We start from the raw sequence: 13914 nt of genomic DNA, 5'->3' as shown, positions 1-13914 counted from the left end.
AGTCGATATGGGACCCTATTTGCTCCCTAAGATACTGCAGCAAAAGTTCTAATTTTGACATCTCGTGTTCTGGGTATGCTGTGGTCGTAATTTTTTAGTGGTAGATAGCCCTTGGGGCAGAGGGTAAGTACTGTGATTAGAACCCTAAGCGTCTTTTTTTTACGAGAATAACTCGAGAACGTTTTGACGGACCATCATGACGATATAATGAGTGGTGACCTACATTATGTAATACAAATTATGGAAATCAACAGCTAATTGTCATAATGAGAAAAATTCAATATTCAACAGCATATAATTCAAGAAGATGTTTATAGATTTTCATGACATTTGGTATTTGAGTATCAGTTGTGAAAAAGAAGGTCGATTTCGAAAATTGTTGGCGTGGCATTTTATGTCAGCAGGGTAGCGGGTCGAGTGTATGCGTCAGTTTGTTTTTGGAATGCATAAATCTAAAAGCCTTGATAGGATCCTCCTAATATTTGGTAGTTGGGTAAGGGTAATAAAAGCGAAGGTCAAGTTTGATAATGAGCTCCCTAGCGGCTTCTATGATAAGTAGGGATGCAAGAAGCATGCATACAGAAGTTAGATGATTTTGTGGGGAATACCCCGACACGGTTGTAAAACCGGACCCGCACACAGGGACTACTTGTGCATTCGGTCATATAACCGGTCCCACAGGACAAGAGTTAAGGTATTGCAGAAAACTTTTTTGGACAATTTTGGACATCTCGTGTTTTGAACATGCTGTAGTCGTGATTTATGAGTCGTAGATAGCATAGCCTGAGTAATTACTTACACAATGCGATACTAATTATGCAAATTAACACATAATGTTGATAAATAATGAGTGAAGTCCATAAAACATCTGAATTCCATGACAGGACTTTCAAACTCGTCACATATATATGTAACTGAAATGTCAATAGACACTTGGCCAAAGCCCCCTATCATCATTGACTAGTCTGGTAGAGCCAGAGTCTGGTAGAGGCTACATGATTTTGACAAAGCACTATGAAAGTTGCGCTGGAAAGAATATAAACAGTAATCAAACTTTAAAGTCTTGAATAAAGGCATGATCATGGAACTCTAGTACTTGTTAATTTTTTTGTCTTGAAATAATACGAAGAGCTTTAGTGAGATACTATTTTTAAATGGAAAAAGAATACATACCTGCCATTCCTGTTGCAATATGCTTTTGTCTGGTGTACCAAGTATAAATAGCTCTTCTCTTGCCACCGTTCAGACCCCGGCCATGTTTTAAAAACACTGACACGGAGCTGTTGCTGACGCCAATTTCTGTCGCCACGGCTTCTTGACGGATGCCATGATTGATAAGAAAGGTCTTGATTTCCGCATTTAGGTCGTTTGTGTCTTCCCTAAAAGAAGAACACATTTACTAGTTTCGTGCAGAAGGTGGACAATAATGATCGTAATCCCTACACAATTCTTGCAATAAATGCAAAATTGACGGGTTTTGTTATACCGGCACACATACCCGGAATCGTTATTTCTAGGTTGGCCATCCGCGCACACGCGAAATTCAGAATTTTTACGAAAGTATTTTCCGCTGAAAATACCACGTGTTCCTAACTAAAGCAGAGGCCTCACCTTCTTTCTATATTAGTAGGATATTGCAAGATTATAAGACAAGCAACATCTCCTGGGAAAGCCATGTTTAATAGATGATATCTTTCACTCACTCTCCACTAAATCACTCAGTCCTGTAGCTCATACGGATATCTTTCCGTTATATTATATATAAAATTTATATATAGGTACAAATTGACGTCGAAAAAGTAGTGTGTATATTAGTAAAGTAGTGGTGTTGGTCAGTGGTGCACACGAGATGTTTACCACCGCGCCGTCCCAATGCTGTCATTTCTTTAAAAAGTTTTTTTTTTATTACAACAGATAAATACATAACATGATGGCGGCACACTCAAGCTCAACATGCTTATTTTCATGCCGCCATCAAAAACAAACTGAGAGCACAAAAGAACATTGAAACAAATACAGACAAGCAAAGCATATAACAGAAGTAATGTTAAGTAACACCATATAACAAAATCATAGAACATAAGAAAATACATTTGAATGTAGGTGGATATTCGGACAGGTACTCCGGGCCAAGCTGGTAGGATAGAGATTCACTTATTCAAATCTTTTTGTTTCTTTTATTAATGATTGTACATGCTGTAGAAGTTTTGTGTTAATTGAGTTGGATAGAAATGCAGACCCTCGAGTCATTAAATGGACTAGATCATGATCCGAGAGATCGTCCATGTTTATGGCAAATCCTACCAGCTTATGCAAATTGCTGAGGAGGGAGATCCGGTATTGGGTGTAGTTAGGGCAGTACAAGAAATAATGATAAATACTTTCACAGTGATGGCCACAGGCGCAAGCACTACTAATAACAAGATTGCGGGAGTACACGTTAGAGTTTAAACTATGAGTACCTAGACGGAAGCGAGTGAGAATAGCGCAAGTGAAACGAGGACCTATGCTGAAGTATGGAACGGAGACAGGGCGCACGGATTTGACCATTTTTTTTCTTAAATTGAGGAAGACTTAAGAAACGATCTGCTAGGGTAAGGTTGTTCCAGTGTTACGTTGCATAGGGAATAAACGATTTCTTATAGCGTATTGTGGTACATTTTAGTGACAGAAGATCGTTTTTATTACGAAGGTCATAGGAAGAAGAGTCTGATACTAAGGGTGGTATCAAATCATTTAAATATTGTCGAGTATGGCCATGAACGATTTTATAGAATAAGATAAGAGTCTGAATGTGTCGGCGGTCGGATAGTTTTTCCCATCCCAGTTCAGTTAGTAGAGAAGAGTATGAGGACCCCCTGATGGCACCAGCTACAGTTAAAGAACATTCGTATTGCATACGTTCAATAAGATCCGAATCTAAAGTAGTGCAACCGTGCCAAACTACGCCGCCATATTCAAGTAGAGGTCGGATAAACGATTTGTATATTATTTCTAGAACTTTACGAGGGAGCTTAAATTTGAGTTTAATGAAGACTGAGATTTTTTTAGATGCATTTGCTAGCATTTTAGATATACGAGTATTCCATGTCATAGTAGATGAAAGATGGACCCCGATGTGTTTATGACAATTAACAGATTTGATTTGTACACTACCAAGGAAAAGTGGTGGGTGGGTCGGGGGCTTAGCCTTTGTAGAATAACACATTTCGATGGTTTTAGAAGGATTGAGTTCCATCAACCACATAGTTGTCCAGGATGCTATCTTAGAAAGATCCGAGTTAAGTCTATTTGCTGATAAGAGTGGGGATTCAACAACATCGAGCAGGGAACTATCATCTGCGAAAAGAAAGGAATGGGTGTCAAGGCCTTCTATCATGTCATTAATGTATATGAGAAACAAAAGTGGACCGAGCACTGATCCTTGTGGCACACCTGCGCTTATCTCACTCCAATCAGAATTTTGACCTTCAATTGTTACTCGTTGTTTTCTACCAAACAGGTAACTTTGCATCCAGTTAAGAAGAGGACCTTCCACCCCATTTCGTTGAAGCTTGAAGAGTAGACCTCTGTGCCAAACTTTATCGAAAGCTTTTGAGAAATCCAAATAGACAGCTCTAACTTCTTTATTTTCGTCAAAGGCATGAAGAATTTTGTTTGAGATGTAGACAAGTTGATTTACAGTTGAATCCCCCCTGATAAATCCTGATTGATAAGAGTATAACAGATTTTGAGACATTAAATGGTTGTACAGATGTTTATAAACTATTTTTTCAAGAATTTTAGAGAGGGTAGGCAATAACGAAACGGGGCGGTAGATTGACACTAAACAAGGGTCGCCTTTTTTAAAGATAGGCACAACATTCGCTCTCTTCCAGACTTCGGGAAATATACCATGACAGATCGATAGGTTAAAGACATAGGGTATCTTGTCAGATATGTATGGACAGATAATTTTTAAAAAACGATTGTCAATGTTATCCCAGCCGTACGCCTTAGAGACGTCCAACTCGGAGACATATAGTTCAACCTCAGTGGCAGTAGTTTCACAGAGAAACAAACGTGCATTGGTCAGGTAGTCAAAAGTCGGTAATCTAGCATTAGTATCATCAATTGTAGATTGGAGGGAGAAATATCTGTTGAATTCTGAAGCCTTTTCGCTTGAATCACATATGTAATGATCGTTACACTTAAGTGGGGGAATGGTGGTTGTCGCACTGCATCTATAAATGGTTTTAACTAAGTGCCACCATGTTTTACTTCCTGTAGGAGAATTTAACAGAGAGTTTGTTACGCGAGTATTATGGTTCAATTTAGCTGAAGCTAACTCTTTAACAAGTCTATTCCTTATCTTACGATAAGAGGCCCAGAGAGAAGGACTGTTACATAATTTGGCTTTTTTATGACTTTTGTCGCGTTTACGCATAAGTTCTCTTATTCGGGCTGTCATCCATGGTCTGTCACGAGGTCTTCTCGTGATATTTCTCTTAGGGACGGACTTGATTTAAAAAGTTAGTTGGTTAGACGTCAGCAGTCCATCCCTTATCGACCTATGCCGTAATCAATAGTTTGAATTAATGAATAATTAAAGCTTTACGTAATGTAGTGTATACTATAACATTGAAACTAAACTACAACACATGGCGACTGTTTTTCTTGTTTTTATAAGTATCAATGATTGTTGTTGTAGGTGTGTTTTATTTGTCTTCTAGACTTTCGCCTGGCTGTATATATAAGGATTTTTAAACGCGATTTAGGTTTGTCGGGTATTGCTGTTAACATGAAAGATGATCTCTTGTGATGATCCGTCAACCCCTTATCGAGTCATTCCCTTTCAAAAGTATTGTGCAATTGCGCATGCGCGGACAAATGGCTGTGGAATTTCGGGAATTTTCGCCAATCGGATATATCCTAAACAGTAGGCCTTATATTTTTCTAATAACATATGGCATGTTTTTTTCTCAGCATTTTAGCATGGAATTCAGTGTACTTATAAACCCACCTCATTCATTATACAAATTAGCCCCTGATTTCTATGATTGAAATCTTATTTTGTATTTCATCTCTGAAGCCAACTACATTCCAAATACCATTAAGATAACTTCAATCCACTCACGAGTTATTCCCCTCTATATGGATGATGCAACTATGCATGCCTGTAGAAAAATTCCTGACATGCCTTCGAGTCTTTAGGAATAATTGTCAAACGGTCGCAAACTATACTCTTAGGCTCACCCCTGAGCCGTCGCCAAAAAGATATGAATGAGCTTTTTACCTCATCAGCCTATCCACCTCTCGGTGAAATTCTTCCTCTGCGATTGGTCCTGGAGATGTGCCCATACTTGGAATTACCTCAGCATCCAACCGCTCCTCTGTTTTATACTCGGCTTCCACTTTTTCTATTTTCTGAAGCCCTGAAACAGTTATTCAAGAGATATGAGGTGCTTAGATGTGCCTTATATGCAATGAAGGTTTTTTTTTTTCCTTAATGGTTTTTTTCTTGTTATTAGCGCAGTACGCCGTAAGTCGGAGAAGAATTGCACGCAACAGTTTAAATAAATAAAACACTGGTCTGGTCACAAAGGTCGTAGAACATCGTACAATGGTATCAAAAGAGCTGCACGTTAACATAGGAAAATTGTAAGCCACCAGGGAGCATTCCATAAGGGACATGAAGCTTAAAATTTATTCTAAGATGTTCAATATTTCTCCATCGTCGTAAAATTTGCATTGCCCCAATAGCAGGCGACTTTTTTCTTGTGATTATATGAAATGTTCATAATTACCTCCATGAAAAAATGGAGGTATAGTTTTGAGTGTGTCTGTGTGTGTGTTTGTGTGTGTGTCTGTGTGTTTGTGTGTGTGTCTGTGTGTCCGCATATTTTTGGTCATCATAACTTGAGAACCTCTTGATGGACTACGATGATACTTGGTATGTAGGTAGGGGTTGGGAAGACGAAGGTCAAGGTCAATTTTGGGCCCCCTGGTGTGTGGCCTTGGTACTGCAGCGCAACTTCCGGTTTTGCTACCTCGGTGTTCTGAACATGCTATGGTCAAGATTTTTAAGCATTAGATAGCTCTTGTGCTCAGAAAAAAATTACGTAAGTTTGGGCCCCCTAGCGTCTAGTTTGGGAATAGCAGGGGCATTTTTGTCAAAAAACTTCTGACGAGGATAACTCAAGAAGGGAACAACGGATTTTCATCATTTTTGGTATGTAGGTACCTTAGACAATTTTGTACAAGATTAAATACTAATTATGCAAAATAGGAGTAAATTTGCATAATTAATGAGGATATTATATCATGGCAGTTTTTTCAATGTATCTCTTGTCCTGGATGTGATATGGTCTTGACATTTGGCTGGTAGATAGCTTGCAGTGTCATGACAAAGTGGGGCAGGTTTCAGCCCCCTAACATTTAATTGCGGAACTGCAGGGGCGTTTTTGTCAAGACATTCTAAAGAGGATAACTGCAGAAAGGATTGATGGATTGGCATCATACTAGGCATGCGGGTACCTTAGGCAAATATGTTCATAATGATATACATTTTATGCAAATGAGGACTTAATTTGCATGATTAATGAGGAAATTGTATAATTCCATTGTTTTCAATAACTGGACTTCAATAAATGTAACACATGTTAACTATGATAGGTGGAATATAAGCAGATACCAAATATGGTAATGGGGAACTTATTTGCATAATTTATGTAAAAATTGCAAAAACGCTTTATGATTAATAATGGGAATTTTATTATGGTGACATGTGTACGTTAGTCAATGATGAACAATACCATGCATAAATTATGTTAATGTGCTAGTCAATTGCATGAAATTTACGAAAGCTCTAAATTTTCATGGAGGTATGAGGTCGCCGAACTCTAGTTTTTGCTTCAGTTTTCCCTGATATTGTCGATGTTGACAAAAGGGTAACCATATTAGTCTCAACTGTTCCCGGCGCGCCCGTAGAAAAACCTGCCTCCAAGGCAAGGTTTTTGACGTGGCAGATTTAGTATCACGTGAAGGTGTTGAATCAAATTGTTACATGGCTACCCACACGTCTGTTCAGATTTTAGCCCTCGCTGGTATCGGGTCAAGTTACCATAACAGTAACCATGGCGGTATTATCATCATTATCAATCACGGTGTTCTGCATCTATAGTCTTTGGAAGGTTCTGGTGACAACTCGAAGACAAAGGCTTGCTCTGAGCTGAGTCGGAATTTCTGGGGGGGGGGGGGGGGTGCCTTATGGTAAAGAGCCTATGATCTGACTTTTGTCTAATGACTCCTAGATTTGGCGAGCAGGAATCAATATACCATTACTTGGGCTTGATTTGAACCTTTGTTTGTAAAAATCATGCTGTCATAGTTTCTTTTCCCAGGGAAAGATATAGTTACGTATTCCACAGCTATGTCCCCATTTGGTTTTTTAAGACATAGGCGATCAGGCGACTATTCAGAAAAGACAAAAGTGAAAAATATTACCACCCCCAAAAAATTTTCTTCTGCGATATTACTTACGATTTAGCTGCGATTTACTACAATAAACGTGCGAGAGACGGAATATGCTATCAAATGTACGTCGTAAGCGCTTTGTGAAAGAGACTTTAAGAAACTAAATACCAGAAAATAGTAACCTTTTTTTGTGGAATTCAATATTGATACAAGTTTGGAAACATACGTTTTCTATCATTTTCTATGCGAAGTGTTATTCAAAATTCTAAAACACGTTTTTTTTCTATCTGTAGGTACATATCTGCGATGGTGGCTTGGTCATCAGTAATTACGCTTTGTTAGGAATAATTTATCAGTTGAATAATATGTGTATATTATATTCGTTCCCTGATCGTAATAATAGTCTCAGTCTCAAAAGCTTGTTTTGGATCTGTACAGGCAGAGAGCAGAAGAAAAATAGTATGTATTTGTGACCTCAGTAAAATCTAATATATCATATCAAAAATCAATGATTCAAAAATGAAATCAATACAAATTAAACTAAGTTAGAAAAACGGTAAGAATAAAAGAATAAAAGTTAGCTTGCAGATTGTGGCAACTTAGCTAGCAGTTATGTACCATCGACATCGGTGTTTTCGGTTTTGTTTTGCTGCATGGTACTGATTATGTGAAAGACGCTGCCCTCTGACAGACCAGTCTGATAGAGACTCTGATGAATTGACAACTGACGGGTCAGCAGGATGAGCTGCGCATGAGTGACTGTAGGCTGAGATCCAGTTCCTAAAGCAGGCATTTTTTTCCTGCAACAACATAGGAATCATCATAAAGAAGGTTTCTATTTATAAATCTGTGAAAACGTGTTGACGAAGAACTTGATAATTGGTGATGGAGTTTTTCTGCGCTAGGGCAACTAAAATGGTTACTTTTCCCCGAATATAGTTCGCAATAATTTACAATATTACAATTTAAAAATTGAGTTGGTTGATAGTTTTTGTGTTGCAATGGAGATGGGTTTTTGAACGGCTTATTTTACAAAATCCACTTAATTTTGTTTAAACAATGACATTTTAAGATTTCCTTACAAAAAAATGTGTTTTTCTATACCTTTGATATCTAAGATATTTTGATGTAACATTTCTAATTATGTATTGATGGTAATATCTAATTATAAATATTAAATTGAAATATGAAGAACTTAATTTCACAAAAATGGTACATGATACAATGTATGGCAACACCTATCACAAGAGGAAAAAATAGAGGTATAGGATAAAGCTTAACAACTTGATTGATGATAAATGGTTCAATTGGGTAACAAATTCTCGAAACTTATTGGCTAAATTGCTGATTTCTTAACCCTATTCAGACCGGGCTTTTTTGGTCATCCCTGGACCGGGGGGGGGGGGGGGGCTTTGAGACCCTCCACTTCTAAGTCCTCTAACTCTTGAACGACATACCGTAGGGCCACCAAATTTTTGGGACATGATATCGACATAATATCTGACTAGTATTTGACGTTTGACTTTACGTTGACGTAATCTGACGTAATTATGACGTCATCAATTTGATTATATTGGCCGGACCCATGAAAAAACGGTATTCTCTGGAAACTTCAAGTTATACCAGAAAAATGTAACAACAAGTGCAGATAGAATAACAATGTTTATTACGACTGGTATTGCCAATAGCAACATCGATGACGTCATAATGACGTCATGAAATGACGTCATGCACCTAGTAGGAAATACCCAAATCATAATCGTAAAATGGTTGAAGTTGCTATAAATCTAGACTATAGCACACTGGAAGTGGGATAAATTGTATGGGCATAATAACAAGTATGTAGAGCTCATTGTAAAGCTTTATTATTCAATTTAAAGTATTGCTACAAAGCCAATTTTAGAAGATACTAAATCAAAATGTTTAGATTTCATTTGGAATACCCCTCTCCTTCTTTGAATCGTGCTAAATTAATGAAAGACTAGAAGCAATTAATGAAGACAGTGGAAACCTGAAGCCTAATGAAATGCATAAATCTTTTTAAAAAACGAAGAATATTCCTGTCGATTAAATTGATAAATCTTGAAGAATAGTTCATGCATTCTGAAAGTCCAAACGAACATACCCCAGACGATAACTTTGCTGCATGGTGTAGAGGGCTTGGAACATGTTGTTCTGCGACAGACCCGTCTGCTGAAGTCTCTCGCCAATAGCCATCAGACGTGTCAGCAGGTTGAACTGCTCCAGGGTAAACCTTGGCTCCATGTCTGTTTTGGTTAGAGCCATCCAATACATACATATATAATACATGAGGACAGATTGGGAGATGAATTTTACTTGAAGTGAGTTAATTGAGGTGTGTTTTGATAACTCATTAAACTCATACAGACCTATGCATTTCCTATACGTATAGACGATTCCTTCATCGTGAATATTTTCGGCATAAACAAGGGGTGCTGTGCACATCAAGACGGTCAATTCTTAATAAGATATCAAACAACACATTACAAGACGATTTTGTAACATCGCCTCTCAAATTGGGTTTATAACCCATCGAGCTTTTGTTAGACCATGCCTGACTCATTGCATTAAGACAAAGCCTGAGATTACCAAGTTTAATTAAAGAGTAATTTGGGAGATTAGCACAATACTGTATATTCATTTTAGTGCAAGAGGAAATTTTGTACTCAATAGTCTAATGTGAAGCATTACGCATATTTTACTTCCTAGCATCTAGTTCAGTTCAGTAAATTAATACCAATGCGTACAACCTTCATTAACAACCTTAAAAGGGACACACAAATCAGCAACATCTCCACAGCAGAGCTGCGCTCCCTCATGGAAGACAAGTCTGAGTGGAGAAGAAGGATCCATTGCGACCCGTGAAGGCATCTCTGATGTCCACGTCCAAGGGTCAAGGTTCAATACCAACAGTCTTGCTAGCAGCCTAGGCTACTAGAATTGCACTGGAGTTTACAATAGCAACATACATTGTTGTTCTTAGCCCTCAAGCACTCGACCTTTTTTTGCGACTAAAATGACCGAGTGGGGTCCAAACGGACCCCAAAATGTTTTGTTTATAAAATCTCTTGTGTGATCATTGTATATACATTGCTTCGTCAATGTAAGAGGAAGATTTTGAGATGTTAAGGTGTTGCTAATTCCAACTCATTATCATAATCTATGCAAAAATTCAGAAGGACCACGTTTTGCACTCAACCAATACCGACCAGGTAGGGGAATTTTGAGGCCCTCAGCAACATTTATGTCGCATAACTCTTGAACGGTTAGAGCTAAAGCTACGAAACTTGGTAATTTATCACAAAATATTGTTTGCAAAAGTTTTTGGTCAATAAAGTAAGTTTATCATTTTTTGGGGGTTGCCATGGCAACCATATTCTAACAGGCATATTTTTGCCAAAATTTGTCAATTTCAATTTAAACAAGGTTTTCCTGGTAAACTACACCTGTTTTCTGACAACAATTAAATTCTATGAAATTCAATGTTATTTTCATGACTTAAAATTTATAATTTATGCTTATTTCATAACGTCATTGGTCAAAATACAAGATGGCCGACCTGATTAGGCAAATGACGTCATAATGTCGTCACATTCAGGTTGATGACATAGAAAATTTTTTTATGATCTAGGTTTACATTCTTATCAGTCTGAGAGTTTGGTAGTCATACGGTAAGTGGTTAAGGAGTTAGCCTCCAAAGTTTGTTTTAAAAACTGCACATTTTGCTGGGGTCTGTTTAGACCCCAGCGGGACTGAACACAAACTTTCTTTATAATTTCCACATTATTGTACCAATCTTTGCGAAAACTTATGAGAAGGTATAAGATAAATTGACTGACAAAGTCGCAGAAGGATTTTGTCTTCAGATCAAAAATGTTCAAATGGCACTTCAAAATGCACCCCCCTCCCCAGTCCAGGAAATGCCCAAAAAGCCCAGTCTGGATAGGACTAAGTCATATTCAAAGCAATATTTGTTATGAGTACTTTGCTATGCACGTTTAAAAGAGATTTATCTCAAAACAAAAATTTCAAACCTTCAACGATATCTTTATCATGCGTAGTAAAGAGTGTTTAGATGTTTATCTGTTTATCAGTTATGAATTTGATGCTTGTTATAGTATATCATATTAAGTCACTGAATAGATGTCATTATTTTCCATTTCTGCAATGTCAGTTGTTGTAGGAGGTGGGAGATAATTTGTCTACTCAGCCGACGGAAAACTTCACTTCTCTTCTTCGCAAACTCCAAAGACAACTATGTTTTCCGTTTATTTCAGACAAATGGCGTTAGGGTTGTGAACTCATCGTCATGGCATACAAGAATAGAAAAAGAGAGAATATTAATTAGAGGACGACGAGAGCTGAGTGAAATTGGATTATGATGTAGTTTGACCAGACGTCAAGTAATTTCCACACGGGGATTATACAATGATAGTTTATGTACATCTACACAGAAATGTCACTTCTTCCGAAACGTCATACATCCGCATGGGGGATTACAGTACCGTAAAGCTTCAACTATGTCCTCATGGGGGACTACACCTACGACAGTCAGATGCCTCCACATTTGGGAGAGGACCTCAAGTCGTACATGTACATGTCAAGTAAGGTTGGTAAAGACTTGATAGGTTGAAGGGATGGGGGTTTGGGCAGTATAGAGCAAGGTGGTGGTGGGATTTATTTGTAGGGATCTGGAGAAAAACGTCATACGCATAACAAAAGAAACAGACCGCAACATGCGGGTGGGCAATAAAGAATTCCGCCAAAGCAGTCAACAGACACAAGCAGATAGTTTAGGGTTAGAACAGGTCTCATGGTGTCTACAATGGTATGGCGGTAACATCATCCGACCGAGCTGGCCACTGGAATAAAAGACCAAAGAGTTGTCAGATACATGCCTGGCTGGACCCGTGAAAAAACTTTAAAGTATGCTTCAACAAATGTTCCAACAAGTGCAGAAAACAGAATGGGAATGTTTGTTACAACCTGTGTAGCCAATAGCAACATTAATGACTTCAAAATGTTGTCATTAAATGATGCCATCTATATGTAAGATACAAGTTTGGCTTCGCCATATTATACCCACTACCTAGTGTTTAAACAGACCCTACGGTGCCTTAGAGATAGTATCAAAGCTGGCCAAGTATAGCCAAAACCGGTGCCCGTTTGACTCCCTTTTGGTCGGCTATCTATGTTGACAGCAAACATTTTAAGAGAATAAAGTATGTTCATCATTTTTTCGCAATTTGGACAGGCATATTCTTGAAAAAAATTGCTAAATTAGATTTAAACGATAAAGTTTTGGGGGGTTCTTAGCAAACGACACCTGTTTATGATTACCTTTAGAAATGTCATGGAGGTTATATGTTCACTAGCGTTTGTCTGTCTGTGTACAACATAATTCAGGAACGGCTGGGTGGATTGTTTTCATATTTGGGTGTTATAAAGGCTGTAAATGATAAGATTTTGCCCCCCCCCCCCCCTACCGGCTTCCCTTAGTTCGGCAGCGCAACTTCCGGATTTGCTATATCGTGCTCTGAACTAGATATGGTAACGAATATCAAGTATTAAATAGCTCTTGTGCTCAGGAATAAGTGATATAAGTTTGGACCCCAAGCGACTAGTTTTGGGATAGTGGGGTCATTTTTGTCAAAAAAGTGGATAACTCAATAAGGGAACAACGAATTTTAATGATTTTTGTTATGTAGGTACTTTAGACAATGTTGTACAAAAATAAAATACATAAAATGCAAAATAGAAGTGCTTTTGCATAATGAATACGAATAATCTATCATAGCAGTTTATTTATCTCTTGTCGAAAACATGATATGGTCTTGGCATTTTAGTGGTAGGGAGCTGACACTATCATGACAAGTTTTAGCCCCCTTATTTTTTTTTGGGGGGGGGGGGCATGCTGGGGTATTTTTGTCAAGACATTGCAAAAAGTATAACTGCAGAAAGGAATTTCATATTTTAGTCATGCGGGTAGGTTAGGCAAAGATGTCCATGATGATATACATGTTACATCCTAGAATGTCGTCTATCCTAAAAGCGCTTTTAGGATAGAAGCGCTTTTAGGATAGACCGCCATCCAAAATGTGCTTCTATCCTAAAAGCGCTTCTAGGATATCCAGAACACGTCGCAAGCGAGGAGCGCATTCTGGATATCCTGAATGCGCTTCTGTCGGAGCGCATTCAGGATAAGCCGACGTGTTTATCCAGAACGTGCACTTGTGGGAGGAGCTTAGTGTCTTAGGAGGCGGAGACTCCCCAAAAAAAAATAAGGGGGCAAAAACATGTCGTGAGAGTGTGCGCTCCCTACCACTAACATGCCCAGACCATATCATGTTTTCGACCAGAGATAAATAAACCGCTATGATAGATTATTCGCATTCATTAAGCAAAAGCACTTCTATTTTGCATGGGGCCGGTCTAACC

The 13914-nt window shown here is 38.2% G+C and overlaps 2 protein-coding genes across 2 annotated transcripts in view; one reads left to right on the top strand and one right to left on the bottom strand.

Annotated features, from left to right (window-relative positions):
- LOC118410961 (homeobox-containing protein 1-like) overlaps positions 1-13914 on the top strand; it is a 1064572-nt gene that overhangs the window by 746100 nt on the left and 304558 nt on the right. The window lies entirely within an intron of this gene.
- LOC118410912 (homeobox-containing protein 1-like) overlaps positions 1-13914 on the bottom strand; it is a 56544-nt gene that overhangs the window by 9078 nt on the left and 33552 nt on the right. The window contains exons 2-5 of the mRNA XM_035812815.1: positions 9581-9722; positions 8074-8255; positions 5276-5414; positions 1174-1379 (exon numbers count right to left, since the gene is read on the bottom strand). Coding sequence (XP_035668708.1) covers positions 1174-1379; positions 5276-5414; positions 8074-8255; positions 9581-9720 — 667 coding nt within the window. The 5' untranslated portion in view covers positions 9721-9722. The remainder of the gene's footprint in view (positions 1-1173; positions 1380-5275; positions 5415-8073; positions 8256-9580; positions 9723-13914) is intronic.

Source organism: Branchiostoma floridae, chromosome 1 (genome assembly GCF_000003815.2).
Source record: "Branchiostoma floridae strain S238N-H82 chromosome 1, Bfl_VNyyK, whole genome shotgun sequence".
Classification (NCBI taxonomy): domain Eukaryota; kingdom Metazoa; phylum Chordata; class Leptocardii; order Amphioxiformes; family Branchiostomatidae; genus Branchiostoma; species Branchiostoma floridae.
This window is presented reverse-complemented; position numbering and strand designations above follow the sequence as displayed.